Source organism: Castanea sativa, chromosome 6 (genome assembly GCF_040712315.1).
Source record: "Castanea sativa cultivar Marrone di Chiusa Pesio chromosome 6, ASM4071231v1".
Lineage (NCBI taxonomy): Eukaryota > Viridiplantae > Streptophyta > Magnoliopsida > Fagales > Fagaceae > Castanea > Castanea sativa.
This window is the reverse complement of record NC_134018.1, coordinates 60,456,226-60,483,511: the sequence shown is the minus strand read 5'-3', so window position 1 is coordinate 60,483,511 and position 27,286 is coordinate 60,456,226. Positions and strand designations below refer to the sequence as shown.

Sequence of the window (27,286 nt, the reverse complement as noted above, 5' to 3'; positions counted from 1 at the left end):
TACAATATTGCCATTATAGTTCTAAGAGGTTTTGGATGCTCATCTTGTACGACTTCTTAATAATCATGAAATGATTGCTCTGAACAGTAAATTAACGAATACATAACATATTAGTGGAGCATTAACTAGAACACAAAAAGTGAGATAGGATTTGTATTCATATGGTACACGATAGACCTGTTCCAATTTCTATAGTGCCTTAAAAAAACAATTACAAGGACACGAATTACATAAATGCTGACAAAATTTTCAACGTAATAATCAAAGCCTAATTGCCCTACAAACTACTCTGTAAATTAACATGGTGCAAGGCTGAACATACCTGAGGAATAAAAAGAAAGAAACAAATAGAGAAGCACTCATTCTCCCCACGCATAAAACCATCATATTTCCATATCTACAACTAGACACTTTAACTGGGAGAACGCTACCGATATCATGGATATTATACAGGCTTTGTCTAGAATAATATACAACTTTGGCTTCATCATAAGACATTGAATAGGGGATCTTCATCGTCTAGAGGATTCTCAAGAGCCATCATGTGTTTCTTGAATGAATTTGCAGCTTCTTCCCTTTCCTCTAGTTGCCCCAGTTTGTGAAATACAATAGCCATTAGGTAGAAAGTCTCCGCTGCCAATTCGTGATACTGTAGACAATAGGAATTTTCATATCATATTTGAGAATATTGTACAAACCAAACTTTGGGGGAAAAAAGCATCAATCCATACGAAAGAAACTTTAGTGAAGACACACAGCAGATACATGATCAGCTGGAGGATTTAACTAGGAATATCTAACATTCTAGTTTCACCAGGGGTTCACTGGATCTAAATTTTAAACCAAAGAAATATAACATACTGAAATACTCCAAAACCAAAAATAAAAAGAGATACAACATCCTGAACCACTGTTTGATGTACAAGCTAAAAAGAATTTCTATTTGGGTCATTTACATCTAAATGGGCATTTGCAATGTGCACCCCAAACATCAAAATTCTGCAATCAATACACTAAACTATGAAATCATTTGCAGTGTATATCCTTAATTACACACAAAAAAAAAAAAAACACTGTGAGCACCAACCAGCATCTGAATTTGAGGTTAATCTGATATTTTTGGAAATTAACTTGGATGGTGGAAGGACATTACAAATTAATCTCAAGTTAATTTAAGCCTCATGCTCCTTTCTAGTTTTTGGAAGCACAAACTTCAAACTCAACACAAACTGAAGAACAAAGTCTAAAAGGTGGGTCTGTCGAACTCTCACTATATTTGGCCACAAGATCACGCAAGTGCAACATCAAAAGTCTGAAAAATTATGTATTTGAACTGCTATATGTTAAAACAATATTTCACCTCATCACACCTATGGCTAATCTACATGATTCAGCAAAACTGGACAAAATGAAATTTTAAAAAGATTATACTTGCAGCTTTCAATATTTGTAGGATACAGCATAATTACAGTTTTAGGTTTCCAAACCATGCTGTCTTACAGAATTCAAGATAAAACAGAAAACCCCACAAGTGGCTAACAAATGCATAGATCTTCTCAAAATCATAAGATAATTTTACCTCCAGCACTTGAAGCTCAACAGAAGCTTGACTCAAAGGATCCAGTACGACCTCAGAATTCTCAGAAACTGGTGAAAGAATTGAACAGAATTCTAAATGTGTTAATTCAGTAAAATTAAAAATAATGTTTAATTTAACCCAAAAAAAAAAAAAACAAAGCAAGGGCAGATAAAATACGCATTCCTAATGAACAAAATGTTGCACCACACTGTTTATCTACAAAAGCATTGTGATTAGTATTCTGTGTGAAGTATATATACAGGTAAAAGAATAATTTGTGTAAAGTATATAATGCTACATGAGTGATGAGACCAAGTGTATGAATAGTTCCACAGCCCCGAAAAGCAGAACCTGTGACGAGTTGGCAAAATTGACCTGATATGTCAATTGCATTTAGAAACAGCAGAGTTTTATTTGATCACACAACTTCTTCTTTTTTTAATTCATAAGTTACACATGTACCAGTGGGTCTTCAGAATCCATGACCTCAACCTCCATCCCATTAATAATACTAGTAATGATACTCCTGCATGCATTTAAAGATGAGGGTACATGCACATTAATTGACATGAAATTAACAAAAGATCTTCAGTGTGTTTCAGTCCTTTTTTTAATAGGTAATTAAAAAACTTGTTAAAGATCGAAAAAGATACTCCCCACGTACACAGGCAGTGTACATGGGGATGCTACAAATGTCATCTAAACTTACATAAATCTAGAAAATGTTCCAATGAAAAAAGGAGTGACAACTCAAAGCAGTCATTTAATCACAAATGGAACATAATAAAAATAGTTTTAGCTCCACAAACCAATGCTCAACCCCTTATAAGGAATAAGGTACGTTGGTTTCGTTCTCTCCAAACAGTCCACATAACACAGTGGAATAGCCCCCCATGAATCAGCACAATGGTGTTTATTAAATACCCCTTCCAACAAGCCAGAAAATCCACCATCCACTTGGGCATATCCCAATGGACTCCAAACAACAAAACCCATAGACTTGCACATAATCACACAGGAGGGGCAAATGGTCCACAGACTCCCAATTGTTCTTGCACATGCAACACCACTCAACAATAAAAATATTTCTCTTCCACAGATTATTCATAGTAAGAATCATTCCTCTAGTTGTTTATGTCCATCGTATGACAACAAACTTCATATCCATCGTGTGACATCTCTGACTTTGTCTAGGTCATAAAAACTTCTCACACTTGAAATCATTCAACAAGTAATCATGTACCTCTATTTTATTTGGGGAAGAGGGAAAAAACAGTTTTTAATGCTTCAATAACCTGATAGGTAGCTTTTATAACCTTTACTAGCAACTATTACAATTTACTGGAGAATAAATTGTATTTGTAAGGCCAAGAGCCTTGTGGCTTAAGGGCACTGCCTGGTTCTAGGTTCAAGTCCCCCCTCTCCTGCTTGTTGTAACTCGTAAGCCAAAACAGAAATCATATTTGAATGATAGTATGTGTTTTAATGCAAAGTTCAAACAAAGCTTAATATAGTTATCTAGAAAAAATCAGATTGGCAACCAAAGTTATAACCATTCAAACACATAATATATCAGTTCTTCAAATTTTATCAAGAATAGTTTAAAAAAAAAAAGGTGGGGTTGTGGGGGGAGAAAGGTGGTTCTTAACTGCTTTGATGTTTTAAATTAAAAGCAGAAAGACCTAACTTACCTGAAAAGCTTGGATCAGAGAGGTAGCATTTTGCTTCTGCAATATAGGCTCGAGCACGGAGCTCCAAACCTCCATGACCAAGAATCATAGGAAGAGCCCCCTGTATAAGACTTAAAGCTCTTTTTGCATGGTTTGATCCAAGTGAGAGCCACAACTCAGCCAGTGTGAGAGTGGCTGATGCTTTGAGAAGATCCAAATTAAATGATTGGCAAAAGGAGAGACTTGCCAATGCATATGGTAGACCTAAAACAGCATTTCCTGATCGCTGACAAAAAGAAATTAAGAAATGTTTTACCCGTAGAGAACTCAAACACAAAACAAACTAGAAGAGAAAAATCATAGTAAAATAGAAGATTGACAAATAACTCCAGAGCCACAGGGCCGAGAGGAGAGAGGTGAAAACACCATGATTGTTCAAATCATTAAGATTTGTTAATACAATATAAAATCTAGGAAGCCCCAATACAAACACAAAACATGTATACAATACAACACATATGATACAGTGGAGAGACATTAATTACTGGAAATATATTATTTGGTATAATTCATGTCACTTTTAACTTAGAAAAATAAATAAACAGCATCAAAATGTTGAAAACGTGCCTAAAAGTATTTTATAAGCAATAATAAGTAGCAAAAAAATATGTTTATCTTGATTTAAAATAAAGAAAATACACAATACAGCAAAGAATGATGTTTGTACTAATTTTGTATTATCTTACACTTCCACAGAATAATGTTGGTGGGCAATGGGCTCTAATCAACATACATTAGCAGGGCTGCCAAGTTACTTTGTTAAGTTTTATTATTATTAAATTTACATATGCAATTTTGGTTGGGCTGCTTCTGCAGTTCACTGTTCAAAAATTGGTTGTGCTTTTATTCATTTGCATGTGTGACAACAGGAAACAGATTTTAAAAAACAGTCAGCTTGTTTTTGCTAAGTAATAGTGAGCTTATTTAATCTGCCTTAACCTCCAAGGATATAGTCAAATGTAGCAGTGTACCTTGTGGACTTCAGCAAGCAAAAGAAGAACAGTGGCATTCTCAACCTGTAGATTAAATTTGTAACACATGCAAAACAGGGAGTGTGCTACTGCTGCTGCCTGCAAATAGCATTGTATTAAACATATAAGAACCCTGGGTAAAAAAAACAAATACATTGGTTTGACACCAATAGATCAAATATTTACATCAATAGATCATGCAGGATTATTAATTTTCATGTTAGGCTGTACAATTTATTTTTTCACCAAACCAAGCATCAATTTGACTTTGCATTGGTTTGACTCACATCATCTTGACATGACTAGATATCCAGAAACTCTAACCAACATCTCTATTTGTTTGAATAGCATTTTCATGTCTACCATAACTCTACCTTACATACTTATGCTGGACATTCTATTACTTATAGCTCTACCTTACATACTTATACTGGACATTCTATTACTTATAACTCTACCTTACATACTTATACTGGACATACTATTACTTAGTAATTATACCAAGGTCATTACTAATTTGTATTTTGCAATGTACAACACATCCATCTTTTCAATTGGTCTCCCTACTAGACTTGATGTTTAGAATCTAATACAAGCTACAGCAAAATTTATTGTAGGTTGCATAATAAAAAGAAGCTCTACTATAAATATGGTATATGGACCACACAAGCCTATGAAAATAATTTATGTGTATTGAAATACTAAACCTCACTATACTGGTTTGCAGCAAGCAATGTACGAGCATGGCGAAGGCTTGCTTCTGTCTTCAGCTCCATGTCCACACCAGTGACAGATGATGCCAAAACTCCAAGTTCATCACATACTTGTTGCGCCAGCTTCAGATGTCCTCTACATGAGTGTAATATTAAACTTACATCAAATATCATGACATATGTTAACAATTAGCATGCAGTATGTAAATTGAAAAATCATGAAAACAATGCACATGGTAAACTTACCGATGTAAAGCACGCTCGTGGAGCAGCTGCAATTTTAGCATCAAGATTCGTGATTTTGATACAGACAAAAACTTCTCCTCTGCTATTTTCAGAGCAGCAAAGGCCTCTAGAAATATAGAGAAACAAAAAATATAGTTCATCAAGAATGAAAAGTACTTATATGCTCACATCTATGAATGTAAGAAAGTTGCTACTCACACAAGAAACAGCCTTACAAATAAATAAATATAGCAAAAACACAAGAAATTTTGAACAAGGTCCAATACAAGTAAATTTACCAGCTTTAAAAAGAAAAAAAAAATGATAATTACTAACTCTAGGGCACCACCTCCTTTTCACACTATGCACAAACAAAAATAAAAATTTATTAAAACAACTTATATATATATATATATAATTAATTATCAGAATTTATTAATAAAAAGAAAGGCCACCAGAAGTAAACAAGGACTCAAAAAGAAAAAAAAAAAAAAGAAACTAAAATTTTAAAGTTCAACAACTCTTAAAAATTAAAGAAAGGAGTTAAGAAAAGAAAACAGACACCACCATCAAAATTGTGAAGCAAACTCATAAATCATAAACTATGACAGTATCACAAAGGCCATAAAATGTCAGAATTTTTTCTCTCCAATAGATATCATCTAAGACATAAGGGAACTAAATTTTAGATCAAACTATCCCAATGATCAATAAATGACCCTTCCCAACATGTTACCATTGACACACCCATCCCAAGCATAACCTCAAGTCCAAGACAAAATGAAAACAAGTGACAAAAGATCTGTAGCAATGATGAATTGCAGGAAAATGTGGTCCCACCCTCTAGCCACTTATACAAGTAACGCCAATCTACTATACCATTTTTTTGCTTTCTAAGGTTATCCACCATTAAGGTTTTATCAGGTGTGATGCAGCCATAGAAGATTGATTGGAAATTACTTCGCAAATTTGCCTATTGAATAGTTATATTATGCGGTGCACTAGTGAAGTCCAATTGAAGCAACAGTCATGTGGATTTAAAGATCTAGGCATGAGTCTTTTAGAGTTAAAACAGGGTTTTATTTGAGTCTTTATTTTATTACTTATGATCAATTTTGTAGTCAGGGGCAAATATGTAATTCCAATCAATTTATTTATTGACAAAAAAAAAATTAAGAGAGAGGAGCTACACAAGCACACAAGAAGTATACTGCTGGCACTACAGAAAAAGAAAAAGAAAAAGTAAACAAAGACTCTAAGAATCAAGGAATTCAAGGAAACCCCTCAACAGTATAGGTCAGAGATTACGAATTCCTATTCGTATAAAGTCTTCAGCAATAGATACCTCAGCTTCGCCTCACTTGATTTTTGCCCCTCAAAGCACCTAGAATTTCACTCTCCAAATAGTCCACATGATACACAAAGGAGCAGTTTGCCAAACCCTTCCACTACCTTTCTTCCAAACCGCTTCTTCCAACATGCTAGGCTAGCAAATCATGCACTGACTTTGGCATTACCCAAGAATCTTTAAAAAGACTCAAATTCATAGACCACATCCCTCAAGCCACCACACAATGTAAGAACAATTTACTTACATCCTCCCCATGTTTCTTGCACATGAAACACCACTTTAGAGTGATAATGCGTGTCTTCCTTAGATTGTCAATTGTCAAAACCGTCCCTAACGCCACTCACCACAAAAGAAAGACACCTTTGGGGGAACCTGAACTTTCCAGATGCTATTCCACAGGAAATCTCCACCACTCCCCCTCAGATCCTTATAATAATTCTTCACTTAGAATCCTTTAGTTGGCGAAGGGATCCACACTAACTTCATTCCCAGGACAGATCTTATTTATGTAAAGATCTTCTAACAAATGTGTCACTAAATCTGCTTCCCAATCCTACTCTGCACGAATGAACACTGGATTCCAATAACATTGCTCATGTGTGAGCTCAACATAGTCTGCCACCGTGGCTTCAGTATCTCTTGTTAATAAAAACAAGTCAGGATATCTCTCTTTGAAAGTATTCTTCCCCAGCCATACATTAAGCCAAAAACTAACTTTAGTGCCATCTCCAACCTCACACCTGCTATATCACTTAATATTGTCCCATCCATGTCTTAGGCTTTATTTTCTCAGAGTCCAATTTAAGTCTTTTATTAGGATTTTAGTTTATAGTCAAATAGAAGTCCTACCGTTAGTACACAAAAGAGTATATAAATATAGCATAAATACTGCAAGGAAATGGAATTAAATAAAATGAGTGATAGAGTATAGGGCACATTAACCCTATTGTTCTTCTCCTATTCTCCTCCCTTTCTCTTCTCTCTTTTCTTTTTCTCTTCTTGTGGTACTGTTCATGGGTACATTATTTTTTTAATAAGTTGTTCAAGGGTACTGTTTATACAGCCCCTAAACACCATAAATTGTCTCTTTTTTTTTCTTTCTTACAAACCCCAAATTAAGTCCTTCCTGTTACCTATCAAAACCCTAACTTTCTTCTACCAAATAGCCATCAAGAAACTCATCAAACTATCTTTTAATTCCTAACAGAACCCCATAACCTTCTCCTCAACAACTATAAATGAAAACCTACAAATTCTCCTAACCCTAAACCCACCACAAGCACACGTACGCAAATTCCTCAATTTTGTCCTGCGTCAAGGTGCTAATGGACTCTTACCTCCAATAGCACTTCCTCCCCTTGTAAAAAACCACCCAGTGCACGTGCAACTTACCAATAAATAAAAAGGCTTACTCAAAGTCACCAACCAACTGATAAAATTCAGTTAATATATACTCTCACCTGCACATGATTTGTGCACTCAAAGAAAACAACCCAAAACTCAAGTGACAATGGAGGTCAAAAGCAACCCAGGCATGTCACTTAACCCAACATTAGGGTCTGTAATGTTCAAACACAACTTATGATGGGTGAGGGAGGACTTCAAGATTGGGATATATCTCATTTGGCCTTTGTCAGCATCCATCACTGTTACACTGGCACACAACACCACCATCTCTGCAACCTCTTCTTCCCTCCAAGAACCTCCCCACAACAAACCTGATCAGTCCACGATCACAACATGAAACAAGGATCTCCCCCTCTCTTCAATAGAAAGAAGCAAAGTGGGAGTAAGTTTTCGCATATAGAGAGGCAGGTGTGGCATTTATTGAAAATAGCTAGGGCAATTGAGCCATTTTATAACTAGTAAGTTACTTGTGCGATGCACGAATAATGTTGTAATATTTTATGTAAAATGGTTTTGGAGAATGTTGTAAATGTACTATAGCATAATTGTTATAAAACTTTATTACTAATGAGTTCATCATAAAAAGCAACAATTCTAAACTGCACACACATATCCATTATAATTATTCAATTGTGAAAAAAAAAAAAAAAAAAACAAACAAACAAACAAACAACAACAACAACAACTTTGGAGGTATATGATAGAATAAAAGTTTATATAGATTGTGTCTTTTTCTTTCTCCTTAATTCTAAAACAAAATACACATCCCCAATATTCACAGTCAATTACATCATTTACAAAACCCACAAATCCACAATGTTCAACCTTAACATCAAAATCGTAATTGTCATTGTCACTCGATATAAAATGCAAGCTCCCATTCCTTGGTTGTAGCCAACTCATACGGGTTAAAATTAGATGAGACACAATGTTAGAGCTAGGTGGGTGTCGTTGAATGATTGAAGGTAAATGACATTGTTTTCGGTCTACATGTATTTGATATAGGATGGCATGAAAGGTTCTGTGTAGATATATATAAAGAGGTAGAAGTGCAAGAGGTGAAAATGATGAGTTAAAATACAAATAGTTTTGTGTGTATGTGTGAGGGAGGAAAAGTCTTGAAACATTGAATTAAATAAAACAAAAGGTCAACATTTAATTTGTTCTTATCTCTAATATGGAATTTGAAAATATTTCAATTCTCTTTGCATAGAATGCACCACTTGGCAAAACCTCGTGCTTCCTCAACTTTTATATATATATATATAGATTTCATCAAATCTGATTCAGCTTCTTACATGAGCTAAAATTTGGCTTTTTCACAGACCCTTCAGATTAGAGCTTTAGAAAACCATAAAATATGCTTTTCAAAGGAATTAAAAGAACTTTACTAAATTTTCTCTTGTATACCCACGTGGACATTGGTTGCACCCAGTTGCACTCATTTAATGAGAATTGTTTACTTATCCAAAGATTCCAAACAAGTAACTATACAATACGGATTTCACAAGGTAACTGATTCTGAATGTTAACAATCTCTCACAAAAAATAGTCTATCAACAAAGAACACTATCCCAAGAAAATGCAATCTCATGTTAAATGTTGGATAAGCTTTCAATCTGACCTTTGTATCCTCTAAAAACTGCTAAATGTTGAATAAGCTTCACATATGCTAATGCTGCATCAGATGAGCTGAGGATACATAAGAAAAGGTAAGGTAAACCCGTGTTAAAAACATTCAGCCCAAAAAAGGGAAAACCTCATGTCCAATAACATTTGTGTTGAAAAAAAGAGGTACTACAATTTAGGAGAGAAACGGCAAAAAAATGGGAACAGGATGACCAAGTGATACTTTCTGTTAAAGATTACCTTGAAGCATCAGTAAAGCAAGTTGCATAAACCAGTGCATTTATTCGAGCAAGAGGGGCACTGATAACAACAGGGGAAAAAAAAAGGATATCAGAAATAATATCAAGGATCCAAGAATTCCCAAACCTATAACCACAAAATTAAGAACACAAACACAGCATCACTTTGAATTTATTACAACTTGTATAGTCACTGAGAATATCAAATATTGAGAGCTATATATTTTTGAGTTTAAAATCCAGGAATTAGAATTCCTTAGAGTTGACATTTATATTGTCCAAAAACACTAGGAATTTAAATTATTCCATATTTTAAGTAACAAAAAATTTTTAAAAAAAATTATATTTCAACTGCCAAGGCCTTATAGCTCAATTGACACATTCTAATGTTTCTAACAAAAACATCTAGGGTTCAAATCCACTCACCCTATTGAATTGTTAAAAAAAAAAAAAGTATATTTCAATCATTTAAAATAATCTTGTACACACTCATTTAGGGTCTGTTTGAGATTTGCTTATTTTGCTGAAACTGAAATTTTTTTGTTGAAAATACTATAGATAAAGGTAAAAGTTAGCTGAAACAGTACAGTAGAACCCATGAATAGTACCAAAAAATGCAACAGGGCCATGAATAATAGTAAAAAAAAACTAAATAGTAAAATAAGATGGCAAATTTCATCATGCCAAACGCACACTTAGTAACTAAAAAATAATGTTGGACCATTATGGATAGTTTTGTAAATAACCAAAATACCCTTGAACATTGAGGAACATTCTATTTGGGTGAAAAAAAAAAAATCTAAAATTTACTCTACATAGTTTTATAGGGAAAGAGTGAAAAGATGAATTTAAGTATCATATTAGTAATTCTCACAAGTACAAAATATTGTACGAACTAAAATTTCCTACATAAAAGGTGGGACTTGAAATCTTGCGCGTCATGGGAATTGTAATTCTAAAAAATTATGTCAAAGGAACAACCAAATTTTCACAACTTCCCAAGATTTTATAATTCTCATTCCAAACTCTTGCATAAAGAACACACCCTTAGAGGACTTGTTGGGATTAATCAAAACTTAGAAATAGATGCGGGTTTCAAGGTTTCAAAATGTTATCATTATAAGCTGCAAGTATGTTTACATTGTTTTTAGAGAAAATTATGTTTTTAAAGCTATAGTTTAGGAGTGTAACAAATTAAACCTTGTAGTTTGAAAAGAACAAAATTTTTTTTTTTGATAAGTAGAATTAAATGATAATTTGAAAAGAACAAATTAAACCTTGAAATTTCAAAAATTAACAAATTAAACCCTAAGGTTTCAAAAAGTAACAAATTAACCCCTAAGGTTTCAAAAGGTAACAAATTTAACCTCACCCCATTGAAGTAGATTGTGTTTGGGGTTTAACATAGGATAGGGTTTATTTTGTTATTTTTTGAAACCTCAAGATTTAATTTGTTACTTCTTAAAACTTTGAGGTTTTATTTGTTACATTTCAAAACTATAGGGTTTAATTTGTTACACCCTTTAAACTATAGGATTTAAAATGAATTTTTCACTAGTTTCTATCAAATGCCACATTCTACCCGCAATGTCCAGTCTTTATTATCTAAGAAATGGTGACTCTAAGGATTTCCCCAAGAAAATAGAGATGCCTCCTATGTTCCTGTAATATGTGGAAGTGTGGCTGTGCATGCACAAGCACGGGAGGGCTTGCATGCAAGGAAGTATATCAATCTGATAATTGCAGCTAAGAAATCAACTAAAAATCAGGGTAGGATTCCATGTTTTCCTATTTCTCTAATAATTATCAAAAGCCTTTAAATTTAAATAAGCACAAAAACGAACAAGAACTAACAGGGTCTAGAGTAAAGATCACCTGCCATATAACTCCCAGGCAGTGGCTCGAAGTAAGTATGAAGAACCTATTAATTGCAATACAGATCCAGGAATTGCACTGGGTTGCACACAAAACTGGAAAGCATTTTCATTGCTTCCAGATCCATTCTCTTGGGACAAAATTGCTGAACCCAATGGCTTTTGTAAATTCTTAAGCCAGGCAGTACTAAAAGCACCATCAGTTGTCATTGTTGAACTTTCAAAGCCAAATTCACTAATCAGATGAGAACTTAGCCTCAATTCCTGCAAACATCACACATAATAAGAAAAAGAAAGCAACAGCACTAAGAAATCAAATTATTTGGAATTTTATCTGAAATGGACAAAAGACAAATGATAATCATGAAATGCCTCATGTTACCTTGCAAACATTAGTGGGGCATGTGCTGAGCTTCATGGAAGCTTTAGGACCAAATGATACTAGAGGCCTTTGCACATGCTGCACATGATGGTAGAACATTTTCAATTTACTAGATGCAATAATATAAAACCATTAGAAATAAGATTCCATTCTACTCCCTAAATCTCTCTAACATGTAACTCATCAAGTCACAAGGATCCAAAAATATGGGTTTTCTTTCAAATATAGCTTCAGAAAGAGTATATATACATGACATGAAGTAATGTGTCACAGTAATTTGAGGCACACATTTTGAATGGATATCACAACATTCCTAATCCTAAAATTTATCAAAGTTCAATGGAATTATTAATCTAGCAATGATTCAGTAGCACTTCCCAAAAACATTCCCCATGCTTAAATTGAAAATAAATCAAAACCATAAAAGCTATTGATTTTAACGTTTTTAAGTGTACAAACATGTTTAAGTACACGAAACAGTTAATCCAGTGCAAAACCATGGAACCCATTCATTTATGCACAAGAATTTTTACAAAAAAAAAATTATAAAATAAATAAAATAAAATAACCCTAACATTTTATTTACATTCTTGCATGAAGCTGTTCCCAGTATATGATACATATATTCTCTTCACGCATCCCTCATATCTTGCATTTAGATAATAGAGTATGTATTTATGTATATGTGCATAATGGGCATGTGCACATACACATGCAAACATAGTGGCAAATGCCAGTATTTGGTGAGCTGAGCATTCCCTTCCAATTGGGCATTTATGAATATAAGGAAATATTTGGAAAAAATCATAGAAAACATTAATGCTTCCTTTCTATTTAATTTCTGTTCCCTGAACATTATCTCATATTAATTAATCCACATTTGGCTAATTTCAATTAGCCTGTAAGCTACCATATTTGGTAACTTCTAGAAAATCACAGGGGTGGTTTACACTTTACACTGCTCCAACAAGAAACAGAAATATATTGTTGCATATGTCCTTTTGGAATTCAAATTAGTCTTAAGAATTCAATAAGACCCAATGGACTAATAGCCACAGCCCATTCTAGAATATTAAGAAATTAAAAAATTGCCCTTGATACATATATTATAATAAATCTTTCTCACTGCCTCCTGCATCAGGCAGATTACTGGATGTTTCTACTGGTGCAATACTGTGGAATCCATCTTTTCTTTTGGCATTTCAAAGGAGTTAGAATCCAAGGAATTTTCTTGTATGAATAGTTTATAGTAAAGATTCAATGTGAAGAGGAGGATAGGATGGTCTGCTGAAATGCCTTACTTGTAATCTTTTTCTTTTTTTTTCTTATTTTGGGCAGTTAGGTGATTGCTATCAATCAAAGGATAGACCTTCGTGCGATGGCAAGTTCCCTCTACCCAGAAATTTGTTGTAGGTTTGAGTTCGAGAATCAAACTCTCCAACTTGGGGCAATGCTACCTAGCAACCATATCTACCAGACCTCGTAAAAACAAGTCTTGTGCATTGAGTAGAACCATTTTGGGTGATTCCTATTGATCAAAGGAGATGACAGATGAACATTTACTTTAAGTTTAAAGCATCACCACAAAGTGGATTAAGTTGCTACAGTAACTCATGCATAGTATTTTATTTTTATAGAGGACAAAAAAATACATACTAGTAATATCTCAATATTGCAGGAATCTATTTATAAAAATAATCAATTACCGCTCCTTATGGACATCACATAGAGCAAAACTATTCAATCATTTGACTCTTCAAAAGTAATTTTATTTGAACCTGAGAAGGACCACTTTCTCCATAATTTATTTAATTATAAAGAGACAATTCTCTTGGCAAGCAAAGGTCAGAGCTGGGAGAAAGAGTTGTGAACAATCTAAATCATAGGGGAAATATCATGTCCCATATTTCTTATATATGAAAGCCTTTTGTAGGTGCTCAAGTAATTGCTATTGACGCCTTAGTGTGATGGCAAGAGCCTTCTGCCCAACCAATGTGTTGCAGGTTCAAGTATGAGAATTAGTCTCTCCAAAATTGCAGTAAGGCAGGCTGCTTACCACCAACCACCCATCCCAGAGCCCATAGAAGTGGGAACTTGTACATTAAGTGGATTAGGTGATTGCCATTGAAGAAAGGAAATGATGGATAAACAGGTAATTTATAGCACTAACACAAAGTGGATTAAGTGGCAGCTGTAACTCATGCATAGTTTTTTATTTTCACGAGGACATAATTCATAATAGAAATACATTATCACTACCAATTTCAGGGGAAGAGATACAAAGAAAGCTTACAATGAGATAATCCACAAAGTATAGTAACTCCAATTCTTACCGTTAAATCAAATTTAGCCATTGCAAGATGATTGGAAGCCACCAATCGTTTCAATTTTAGACTTTCTGCTCTCTTTAGAGACCCTCTCAGGAGGACAAACAATTGTTGCTGGACAGAAAGCGAAATGCCTATACTGGTCAAAGGTGAGAATGATGACCCCAGTATCCCAGCTGTATTTGAGACCCCAATTTCAGACAACAAGTTGCAGATAGCTGCTAAAGTGTATGCAAGACAAGTATCGTTACTTAGCTGCACAAATTGAGATAAATCAGCCCTCATTGTGCAACAAATAACTGAAATAAGAAAGAATACAATTGCCTAGTGCTTTGCGACAAATAATCCCCCATCATATTGTAAATAGAATGCACAAATTGAGCTTCAAGTTACAATCCATGGGGATGAACCCGCTCCCTTGTTTCATATGCTCAGGTAAAAGCTATTTTCCGCATCTTTTAAACGAACATTACATATTTAACATTAATTTAAACACTAGAAAATCACAGTCTGACATCGAATTGATCTTGCATCTACCACATTACCAAGAGGAAAGCCAATTCCCTTATTACTATATACATACCGCAATATTCACATAAAACCAGAAGCTATAATTCTACTTTAGCTGAGCCGCTTAATTTAAAATTAACAAAATTCAACTGATTCCCAATTTTTTGAATAAATGAGTATGAATCTTTGAAACTTAAAGCTATATTATTTCTCCATTTTTTCACTAAAAAGATTAGGATTTTATATGCTTTATCATTGTTTGAGATTTGTTATAATATTAAACCATTCTCAAAAGCTAATTTAACAATCAACTGATCCAAACTATCAACAAAAAGTCTCTAAAAGCTAAAAGCAGATGGGATATACTCATGCAAGAGTCCAATAAATTACAATCTGGTAATTTTTTTTTATTGGTCAGTAGTACATGCACCCAGCAGGTCTTGAACCCACAATCTTAACCTCCATCCGGTTCTTACAAGGAAAGAACATACCATTGAGCTAGAGCTCATTGGCTACAATCTAGAAAATAAAGTTAATTACATAAATAAGGAGATTACCTGTTGAGAAACACGAACTGCTTCAGTTAAAACCTAAACAGAACCAAGAAAAACAATTGTCAACCAATTGCAGGGGTTTAAAGTAGAATGCTACAAGACTACTTTCATAAATGGTACAGAAAATGGGCAAGAGGGTTATTTTGGAAGGGAAATGAATTCCACATGCTCACCTCCAAAGCTTGCTTTGGATGCCCAAACTGAAAATGCATCATCCCTAGAAACAATAAAGCAATTTCATATCTTCCAAAACTATTGCTACCAGATGCAGGAGGAACAAAATCAATTCCTTCTGTCCCTGCACTTTTGTGCCAACATTTTTTCAGATTAGTTCATTTTTCTTAAACCTGAATTTATAACAAGAAGACAAGGAAAAAAAAGTTAAAATTGATAAAATAAAAAAATTCTTAGAGATGTATTCTTTGCTGCAATATAGAATTTCAAATATAGACTACATTTTAGATAATTTATTTTTAGTTAGTGTTTCCATAACTATTTGTATGCAAAATAAGTTGTCAGATTGATTTTTTTTTATAGTAGCCATGCCATAGTAGCCATGCCACTAAAACTTACATACAAATAGTTATGGAAACACTAAAAATCAATCTGACAACAACTTATTTTGCAGAAGCTTGTTTTCAATACAGGTACACCAGGCAGCCAGACCTCAGCTCTCCATTTTCAGTTTGAAATTATAGATATTTAGATTAAAACATGAAAATTTTAGCCATGATAGAGGCATTTTACCTAGTATAACATTCACAAATTAAATAGCAAGCTAAAATCCAGATTTACCTGTAATCAAAATAACGGTGAAGGTTCTCCAAAGCAGCAAAATAATCATCATGACAAAGGCTATTCAAGTAACGCAAGAAGTGAACCTACATCATAATCCAGCAAAAAAAAAAAGCAGCAGCACCATATTAAAAGTGCAAGAAACAAAAGAGAGTAGGAGAAAATTACCAAAAAGAAAAGCATTACTAAAGAATGAAAATTAATTTACACGATGAAGCTCTGGTGCCAATTTATGGAGCTGCCTTAAAATAAGTTCAAAAGCATTCAAAGAGAAAGAGCTTCCATTCCTGCCACAAGAATAAGGATTGAGAACTGAGATTCAGTACAACCTAAAGTGCAACTTCATAAGTTCACAAACAAAACTTTAATTTAGGAATATCACTTACTTTTCAAGTGCATCAGCCTGCTCTTGTAAGTACCCTTGTATCTGCCAGTTTGTTCGTAGGAATATTCCACTATTGGGCTCAAATTCTTTTAATGCATAATTCGGAGGATGCACATATGGAGAAGCCTCTCCAACTTTGTCACTGTGCTTGGATTTTGGGTCAGCAGGAGCTTCAATATCTGCACGTTTAGATTGCTAAATGCACTATTACCATTTCCTTGCCTCTAGACATAAGACATCAAATTTTAAAGAACAGGCATGATGTACGTAATCCAAAATACTAAGGTGGAGGGAGGTGCAACCATTGGCAGACAATCTTGGCATCAGAAAGTGATGAGGGAGACAGAAAGAGATATTTACTTTAGTTTAGTATTATTTCATTTTGCTAGTCAATTGTATTTTATTTTAGGCCCTAGAATTTTGACTAGGTTTATTTGTACTTTTTTTTTAAGTTAGGGTTATTTTATGACAAGACAATTAGGGTTTCCTGCACCACAAAATTAGGGTCTAGTATCTCTATATAAGCAAGTATTGTACTCCAGTCAAAGGGGAGATTATTTTGATGAATGAAAGATCCTTTTGGTTTTTTTGGTTTGATGCCGACTCCTAGTGGTTTTCTGCCGCTTGGTGCCAACTCCAAGCAAGCCTAGATGTTGACTCCCAGGTTCTATCCTTTATTTTCTTGTTTTTTATTTTCTTTTTTGTTGCAAAGTTCTGGTCTGACCTGCATCAGGGACACTGTCATCTTTGGTTGTTTTTAATGACTTCTTTCAGGGCTTTTTTTTTGGGTGGGGGGGATATTTTAACAATAGGCATCCTATTTCATGGCTAAACAACTTTGGGATGATTTCAGCAAGAGAGTAGAAAACACCAAATTGATATCTTATCTCTCTTTCTCTAAATATTGCTACTAAATGTATTGATAGTAGACTAAAGACAAGGATTCTAGGGGTGTTGTGTAAGTTGGATGCGGACAAGGCATATAATCACATGAATTGAAGTTTTCTAATGTATATGCTCCAGCGCTGTGGGTTTTCAAAGAAGTGGAGGAAATGGATTGTGTGCTGCATTTCTACTGTTACGTTTTCCATTCTGATTAATGGTAGTCCTTCGGATTTCTTTGGAAGCTCTAGGGGGATTCGACAAGGGGAACCGCTATCTTCGTTGCTATTTGATGTTGTTATGGAAGCATTGAGCCGTATGTTGGGGGTGGCTGCAACTACCGGTCAGTTTTTAAGATTCTGTGTATGCAATATGGCTGGTACTTCGATGATGGTGTCTCATTTGTTATTTGCGAATGACACTCTTATTTTTGTGATGTTGACCCTGATCTAAGAATTAATTTGGAGAAATCAGAATTGGTTCCAGTTGGAGACGTGCACAATCTGGATGATCTGGTGGGGTTGTTGGGTTGTAGGCATTCTTCCCTTCCTTTGAAATATTTGAGTCTTCCTTTAGGTGCTAAGTTCAAGGAGCTCTCAATATGGAATCCTATTATAGAGAAGATGGAGCGGAGACTAGCAAGTTGGAAGAGGCTTTATTTGTCTAAAAGGGGTAAAGTAACTCTTATTAAAAGTACTTTATCCTTCTTACCTACTTATTTTCTCTTCATTCTTCCAATTCATGAGAAGGTGGCTAATCGCATGGAGAAATTACAAAGAGATTTTCTTTGGAGTAGTATTAGTGGTGATTCTATATTACATCTAGTGAAATGGGCTAAAGTTTGTAGGCTTGTGCAAGTTGGGGGGCTAGGTACAAGACGGTTGAGAAGATTTACTCTGCCTTGTTAGGCAAGTGGTTGTGGAGGTATGGCATAGAAACAAATGCTTTATGAAGGAAGGTTATAGAGGCAAAATATGGAAATGTTTGAGGTGGTTGGTGCACGAAAAAGGTGACAAGTACGTATGGTATTAGCCTCAGGCAGTTTATTAGAGGTGGCTAGTTGAACTTTTCTAAACTCCTACGGTATGAGGTGGGTGATGGTACTAGAGTGGATTTTTGAAAGCATGTGTGGTGTGCGGATTGAATGCTCAAAGAGGCTTTCTAGAACTTTACTGTCTTATTAGGGCAAGGGATGCTTCAATGGTGGAGGTTATGGGGTAGTCTAGTGAAAGGATTCATTGGGATGTTCAATTTCGTCGTCCACCTCAAGATTGGGAGCAAGAATCTTTTGATCGGTTTATGGGCATTGTCTACTCTTCGACTATGAGGGAGGTTGGCCCTGATAAGGTTTTTTGGAAACCAGTTTGGAGTGGAGGTTTTGAGGTTAGAGGATTTTATGCTTCTTTCTACCCTCCAAGTTACTTCTTTCCCTTGGATAATGGTGTTGCAAGCGAAGGTTCCTCCAAAGGTAGCTTTTTTCACATGGTTTGCTTCCTTAGGGAAGATTTTTACAACTGATAGCCTTCACAAAAAGTGTATTATTGTTCTTGATTGGTGCTATATGTGTAAGAGGTGCAGGGAGTCGATGGATCATCTTCTTCTTCATTGCCCCCATAGCATTTGAGTTGTGGTCTTTGGTCTTTTGTTTGTTTGGAATTCATTGGGTTATGCCACATGAGGTAATTGAGTTGTTTGAGTCTTGGCAAGGTAAGTTTGGGCGTCATCGCAATATAGGCTTTTGGAGACTTGTGCCACATTGTTTGATGTGGTGTATTTGGAGTAAGAGAAATGCTAGATGTTTTGAGGGATGTGAACAATCCTTGCTAGAGATTAAATCTTTCTTCTGCCATACTCTCCTTGTTTGGAGACTTGGAGTGTGGTTCTATTGCATTTTTCTTGTTTTTCCATTCTTGTTTTACTTGATCATTATAACCTTGGTTCTTGATTTTTGATTTTTGATTTTTTCCCCCACAATAATCCCCAATGTACTCAGGTTGGCTTCTTTTTTAATAAAATTTTTCGTTACCTATCAAAAAAAAAATGTAATCTAGCAAGTATGTCATAGCAGGTTCTTTCATGTAATCAACTCTAACACGATCAACTTCAAACAATTATAAACAAAGTTGTTGAAAACATTAGGCACACTAAAAAACAAAGGCCCTTTAGAACCTCGACACAAAGCATAAGTGCATGCCTAACTGAAGTAAAGCACACAGTTTTTGAATATAACGTATAAGGGCTTCTAATAGAAAGATTCATCACAAATAATCAAAAAAGTCCCATTAGCTCAAATGGTTAGAGTATCATGCAATTGCACAAAAGTTGTATGTTCAAAATTTCAAATTCTACATAGGCTATTCCAATTTCTTTACATTTTCTACATTGCTATTTTGAACAAAATTATCAATTGGCAACAAGATAATCAACTAATAACATAAAAAATTTAAACATTATATTTTATACAACTCTGTAGTGCTTTACAAAATATATACAACTATGCTAGCAATGATCAAAACAAAAAACATGGTTTAATCAAAATACCACCAAAAGGCAAAGATCAAGGCACCAAAATAGTGAAAAGCAATGACTCTTATGCACAGGGTTAGAATTTAGGGTTTAGGGTTTTAGGGTCTTACTAGCTTAACTATGCAATAATTCAATCATAGCATACGTTCTGAAAGCAATCTTAGGAAAATTAACTACTTGATTCTCTATTATCATCACAAGCTCACTTTCTTACTAGTTTGCTATCAAACAAAAGGGGCAAGGGGCTCTATGGCCTATGCTTTTATAACATCTGTACAGGCTTTACTAGTAAAAAGTTAAGTGTTTATACCTTCAACCAAATCAAAAAGTGCTTTTGGCGCATGAAGATGAAACGATACTCTCTCACTAGCCCTTTTTCTTGCTTCAATTTCTTCAGTAACTTTCTTGAAGACAAAATTTTCCAAGTCCATGTTTTCATATTCTGGAAAGGCCTCCAAATTACTACTGGAATCTTCAAAACACGTTGTCTCATAAGAAGCACAACTTGAGAGGGCTTCTTTACAATATACCACTATATTTGTCAAAAGATGGCACACACCCTGCACTTCAAAATAAAAACCAAGGATGTTATCCTAAAAGTGGAAAGAGAGAAGTAAAGCACATATCCAACATTCTATTTGTCCCATAAAGGCTTAAATTACAACACAACTACGAAGTAGAAAAAATAAAGTGAAAAAAAAAAGGAGAAAAAGTAAGTACATAGATTTTTTTGAAATAATATTTGAATAACTTAGAGAGCAGGAAAAGAATAATACCAAGGATGGTATGATGTGTGCAAAAGTTAATGTCAACTATTGATAGCTCTAGCTCTTAATCCTTTCCATTGCTTTTCCAGTTTGCATCCGATATTAAATTAATACAAAAAGTGAACCAGTGGGAAGCAGATATGAAAAACGTAACAACAATATTTTTTAATAGTATTACACACACACTCAGTAGGCCTTAAACCCACAACCTCACTCTCCACCTTGCTCTTAAAAAAACAAAAGATCAAAAATAAAGAGAGGAGAGAGAGATAAAGGAAAGATTATTGAAGAATCCCAACTGTCCAAAATAAATAAATAAGTATACAATTTAGCATTAAGACTGATGTATCTAAAAGAGGCAATTGATACAACTTAAATTAATAAGAAATACACAAAGTTATTACCATATACAAATTTATTGTATTTTGTTAAACAATGAATCATATTTTCTTTTAAGAATTTTTTAGAAGCAACCTTTTTTTTACAATGCACATCATTCCTTTCTTCTTCTTCTTTTTGCCTTCCTGTCTGCCTCTTTTGCAACCTTTTTTTTTTTTTTTGCAAACCTCAACCATACTTTAACATCAGTAGCAGTACTATCAGCTGATCAAGAATTCAGCTATTCTAACAGAATACATTATTGCTTTTTTGGCATAATTTTTTAACTTTGGATAGAAGAGGTCTTTAGGGCCATAAAATTATTATCCAGAAAAAACACCAACTTAGCTTGAAGCATTTGATGCAGATGGCAGTTAGACATCTTTTCAAGAGATGTACGGTAACAGATAAGTAATCTTGTGATAGAAGGAAAACAAGTGACCACCTTTAATTTGAATAAAGCATGGAGGAAGAGGAATTGACTGTCATCTCTATGCATTTATTGCCACCGTCTAAGCAATCATAAGAAGTGATACAATTATGAATTGGGAATGGCAGATTTCTAGAGCAAAAAGTGAAATTTAAAGTTGTTTCATGCTGATACTGAGATTTGTTAGCATGTACATGTTTCAGAAATGTTTCTAACATGACTGTTAAAAGTCAAAAAGTTGACCAACTGCAATCTAAGATACCTGTCAATTCAACTGAAAGGGCAGAATGCTTACCACTTGTCACTGACAAGAAAAAGTAATTTGCATATAACAAGTTCAACTCCATTTTTTTTGGGTGGGTGTAGTATACATGTTTTTGTGTCCATGTTTGAAGAAGAAAAGAACCTGAAAAGGTAAATGAGGGCAGAACCTGGCTAAAGCTTTGCACGATATACATTGGCGTAGAAAGCTGGGACTTGGGAGGGGGATTTTTTTAATCCATTGGAGGCGAGATGGACCTATGGCTATCAAACAAGAGGTAGCCGACCCCATTTCTTAAATTAAATGCAATGGCATTTTATCACAAGATTCTGCTTCAACAGTAAGAAACTTAGCCATTTAAGGTAACTCTTGCATATGATGCCTATGCTTGGAAAAAAAAAAAATGCCTTTTAAGGGTCTCTTGTGGCAGATCACCAGGATTTACTTTTCTAGGCATTTGATCAGGAAAAAGCTTTGATTTTCAAAAGCACCTCAAGCCTCCAATCTCAGCATATTCTGGAAAGAGTAAATGAAATACGAGAGACCATAGTTTACCAGATAAATGGACAAGAAGGTATTTCCCCTAAATGAAATGGAGAAATCTGGGCAAGTGATCTGCCAATATGAGAGGCGGTGTCGGGACTAAAGATAAATTTGGGCAAGTCTGAATAGGTTCCGGTTGGAGTAATGCATAATATTGACTTATTGCTAAATGTTCTTGGCTGCAAGCAGGGCTCTCTTCCAATGAAATGCCTGGGTCTTCCTTTGGGTGCTAAATTCAAGGATAAGACCATATGAAATCCAATTCTGAAGAAAATGGAAAAAAAATTAGCAGGTTGGAAACGCTTGTATTTATCAAAGGGAGGTAGGGTCACTCTAATCAAAAGCACCCTATCTAATTTACCAACTTACTTTCTATCTCTATTTCCTATACTTGCTAGTGTGGCTACCGAATTGAGATACTTCAGCGGAATTTCTTATGGGGCGGTTTTGGTGATGAACCTAAAATTCATTTGGTTAAATGGGCTATTGTATGTGCTCCTATTTCTTCGGGTGGATTAGGGATAAGGAAGATAAAACTTTTCAATAAAGCTCTACTTGGGAAGTGGTTATGGAGATTTGGGATTGAGAAGGATGCCCTTTGGAGACAAATGATAGAGATGAAATATGGATGCGTGTGCGTGGGGGGGGGGGGGGGGGGGGGGGGTGTACCAGATCTGTTAATGGTCCTTACGGTGATGGTTTATGGAAGAGTATCAGTCAATAATGGCCTTCTTTCTCACGCCATATTCTGTATGATATTGGCGATGGGTCTAGGGTGAATTTTTGACAAAAACATTGGTGTGGAGAGACATCTCTTGTAGTTAGCTATCCTGACTTGTTCAGATTTTGCAGGAATAAGGAGGCTAGTGTGGCTGAGCTTATGAAGTCCTCCAATGGAATCCTTTTTTGGGATGTGAGTTTCTTTAGGGGTGTGCATGTTCGAGAATTAGAGGCTATGTCAAGCTTCATGGAAACCATATATGGTTCTTCAATAAGGGGGTTTGGTGAGGATAAGATGTGTTGGATACCTAGCAAAGATAAGGGGTTCATGGTGAATGATTATTATAGAATTTTAGTTGGCCCTACTATCTATGGTTTTCCTTGGAGAAGTATTTGGAAGCAGAAGATTCCCTCTAGAGTAGCTTTTTTTGTATGGACTGCTGCCTTAAGGAAATGCTTGACGATTGATAATTTACGAAAAAGGAAGGTGTGGATATTGGATTGGTGCTACATATGCAAGAGTAATGGTGAATCGGTTGACCATCTCTTCCTTCATTGTCTCGTTGCTATGGATCTATGGTCTATGGTTTTGGGTTTATTTTGAGTAACTTAGGTTATGTCGCATACTGTTTTGGGGCTGTTAGGATGTTGGCAAGGCAGCTTTGGTCGTCATCAAAATGGTTATATATGGTCCATTGTTCCTCATTGCTTAATGTGGTGTCTTTGGAGGGAGAGAAATAGTAGATGTTTTGAAGATATTGAGAGATCTATTCCGGACCTCAAGCTATTCTTTTTTAGAACTTTATTAGATTGGTTGTTTGTTTTGCAAAAACAATCATTCCCTTCTTTTATTGATTTCTTAGATTCATGCAATTTTTGTATTTGATTTGTTGTCCCCTTGTACACTCCCTGTGTACTAGGGTGTTTCCTTTTTGATACCAATAAAACTTATTACTTATCAAAAAAAAAAAAACTATTGTGAAGAGTTAACAAGACAAGTTAGAAATTGACAGGCACTTGACAGAACAAGTCCTCACAATTTGACCTCAACTCAGAAGGAAGAATCAGAATTCAACCCTATCTATGGATAAACTTGGCCTCAATTTTTCAAAATTAAATTGGGTTTGGATTAAAAGAACCCTAAGAAAGGATAATATCTTTTCAAATAACCTAAATATTGGTCAGCCAACAAAACTATTTGGTGAATATCTTGCCATAATTCATGTAAATAATTAATAATCCTTCCCTTTAAATTTATCTGTTGTTATATGACCTTGCATCACTCTGAAAGACTACCTACAACAAGCACACAAATTGATAGGGAACAAAATACATTGGCAAACTCAGGTTGCCAAAGGCAAAAGGCAACCTTAAGGCTCCAAGGCCTTGTATCACACAAGGCGTGAGGCCACAAAAAGGCACTAGCCTGATTAAATAAAAGCACCAAATTCTAAATACACTTTTTATACATATAGGACTTAAAATCATATGCATCTAATGTATTGAAATATTATAATCATTTGTTGCACAAAGAAATATATTAATTGATTTCAAAACATGCTTAACATGGTTTAAGCTCTATTTATCATTTTCACAATAGATTTTGCAATTAACTTCTATAAATTAATAAATCTAACAATAAGTTTTAAAATAAGCTTTTGTAAATTAATTAATCCAACAATAGTTTTTTTTTTTTTTTAATACGTTAATCCAACAATCCAATATAAGCGGTCTTCAAGATAGTAATTATATTTGAAATTTATGGTGATTTAAGTTTTAATAGCCAAGATTCACTTTCACATAGGTGCCATCTTTGGTTAAAGAGGTAGTGGAAGTTGGAAGGTTCCTTCTCTGAATATCTCAATGTGAACAGTAAATATGACATTGAGCTTCAATTGTAGTCGATAAGGACACATCAGATTATCTAACAATATAGAAGAACCACAGTAGATAATTAAAGATAGAACCTTTACAAAATATATATATATATATAAACCTTTCGTTCACGGCCAAACAATAATGAAGCTGGAGAAAATATTGGAAAACATAATACCTCAAATGCTAACAAATTGAAGGCAAGTATACAACGACGGAGAAACATCCCTAGGTTGCTAGCAGGGTCCAAAATAACCTGCTCATCTTCCAAAGCACCGGATTCAGGGCCGCCAAGAATCCCTAAAACAACATTATACACAAAATTAACGAGTGATTTGGTACACAAAATCGAAGACACTGAAAAAAATGAGTCACATTGCTTTTTTTAAAATTGGGACCAACTCACCTCGCATTTCAGTAAAGAAGTTAAACAAGTCATCAGGTGACGAAAGAGCCGAAAGCCTAGTTGTTAAATGATCAACGAAACGAGGGTTCAATACGCCAAAAACTTCCCTCAATTGACTGATTAGCTCGTCGAGTTTCGGCTCCAAAATATCATCACACGACTGAGAAAAAACAAAGAGAAATTGAAGGACAGTGAGAGAGAGAGAGAGAGAGAGAGAGATTGAAGTGAAGGTGGTTTGGTTTTACCTTGGTGAGAGCTAAGAGGAACAAGCCGAGGCGGTTGTGCTGAGCGACGGAGGCGAAGGGAAAAGGCAACGAGATTTGGACGGAAGGAGCGTAGATCTGAAGGAGAATGCAAACCGAAACTTTGTGTGGCGTGATTGAGAACTCGCCTGGCGGTTTCACAATCCCTGCCATTTTTTTTGAATTTTGAGACTCACTCTCTCTCTCTCTCTCTCACTCTCTATGCGTTTGTACAGTGAGTGAGTGATGAGAGAAATAAAGGTGGTCGATAATGGCAAATGGATTTGGTTAGGGTTTATGGGGGAAGAAAATTTGGGGTTTTTAAAAAGAACCGGGAAAATTGATGTGCCGGAGTGGAGCTATTTCCTTTTTATCTTCAAGTAGCTATAAATTATAGGGAGTCTATTAGCTAATTTCTTTTCTTCTCTCTTTTTTAACTTTTCAGGCAAATTTTAACGTTTTCATCCCTACAGTTTTGGCTTCCTTCCATTTTCGCCATTATTATTTTTAATTTGTAGTCAATTTGGTCTCTTATGTGGCGTTTGGTACAGGGAATACACATTACTCCTGGCATCTAGATTCTCAGGAATGTGATTCCTAGGAATCACATTCCTAGGAATGTAGCTAGTCTTATGTTTGGTTTCATTGGGAGATTCCCAGGAATGTGAGATGATAATGTTTGGTGTATTTCCAGGAATCTTAAATGAATTATTTTTTTTTCCCATTTTGTCCTTAGATTTGAATGTGAAGTACCAAGCCCATTAAAAAAAATATTCCTTTAAATAAATAATGAAAAAATATATATAAACTATTAATTAGTCCTTTAAAAAAATATCTTATTCTAAATAGATAGATAAAAAACATTATATAAACTATCAATTAGCAACACATTCATTAAAACTGTGATCTAACATTTCAAAATGACAAGAATAATACAAAAATAACTATTAGCAAAGTTATTTATCCTGTTTATGTTGTTTTGGCGGGAAAAGATAAAGACAAGAGATAAGATATTGATAATTTGTTTCATAGTTTATCTTAATTGCTTAAATGATAAGGAAAAATGGTTAAAATTGTCAATTTATAAAAAATACAATTTCTTTTAAGTTTGAAAATCTGGATTCCCACCTGTTTTAAAGAGAATCCACATTCCTACTGAGAGGGGTTTAAGGATTCCCCTGGCATCTGATTCCCTAGCGTAATTTGCAACCAAACATGGGAATCTTTAAACATTCATGGGAATCCTAAAATATTACCCCATACCAAACGCCACCTTAAGGTAAATCACTAATTTTCTTGCACTTTCTTGGCTATCAAACACAAAATAAATTCAATTTATCAATTACTAACTTTGATAGACACACCTATTAACTCAACAACTAAAACAAACCTAAATTTTGACCGATGATGATGGTAAATTAAAAATAATAGAGATTAAATTGATTATAAATATCAGCTAATTTTATTAAATTTATTTACCCTTATTAAGTACTAATAATAAATAAAAAAATTTAATATATATAAATAAAGATATTATACATCAAGACAAAAGAGAAAGGCAAAGCCATCTTTAATAATTGCCGA

At 34.6% G+C, this 27,286-nt stretch overlaps 1 protein-coding gene and 1 long non-coding RNA gene across 2 annotated transcripts; both read right to left on the bottom strand.

The window, feature by feature from the left end:
* Positions 1 to 126: 126 nt before the first annotated feature.
* On the bottom strand, positions 127 to 26,076 carry LOC142641725 (anaphase-promoting complex subunit 5). The gene is made up of 20 exons (XM_075816202.1): positions 25,706 to 26,076; positions 25,461 to 25,620; positions 25,233 to 25,354; positions 20,390 to 20,639; positions 16,673 to 16,850; positions 16,495 to 16,573; positions 16,287 to 16,372; positions 15,665 to 15,794; positions 15,495 to 15,527; positions 14,434 to 14,682; positions 12,101 to 12,178; positions 11,720 to 11,982; positions 9,846 to 9,905; positions 9,601 to 9,668; positions 5,240 to 5,345; positions 4,988 to 5,129; positions 4,281 to 4,379; positions 3,271 to 3,535; positions 1,580 to 1,647; positions 127 to 649 (listed from the first exon to the last, which is right to left on the bottom strand). The coding sequence occupies exons 1-20, from the start codon at positions 25,874 to 25,876 to the stop codon at positions 488 to 490; spliced, it is 2,769 nt and encodes a 922-aa protein (XP_075672317.1). The 5' UTR covers positions 25,877 to 26,076; the 3' UTR covers positions 127 to 487.
* On the bottom strand, positions 1,773 to 3,260 carry LOC142641726 (uncharacterized). The gene is made up of 3 exons (XR_012845447.1): positions 2,042 to 3,260; positions 1,878 to 1,930; positions 1,773 to 1,795 (listed from the first exon to the last, which is right to left on the bottom strand). It is a non-coding gene; the product is annotated as an uncharacterized LOC142641726 (long non-coding RNA).
* Positions 26,077 to 27,286: the final 1,210 nt, after the last annotated feature.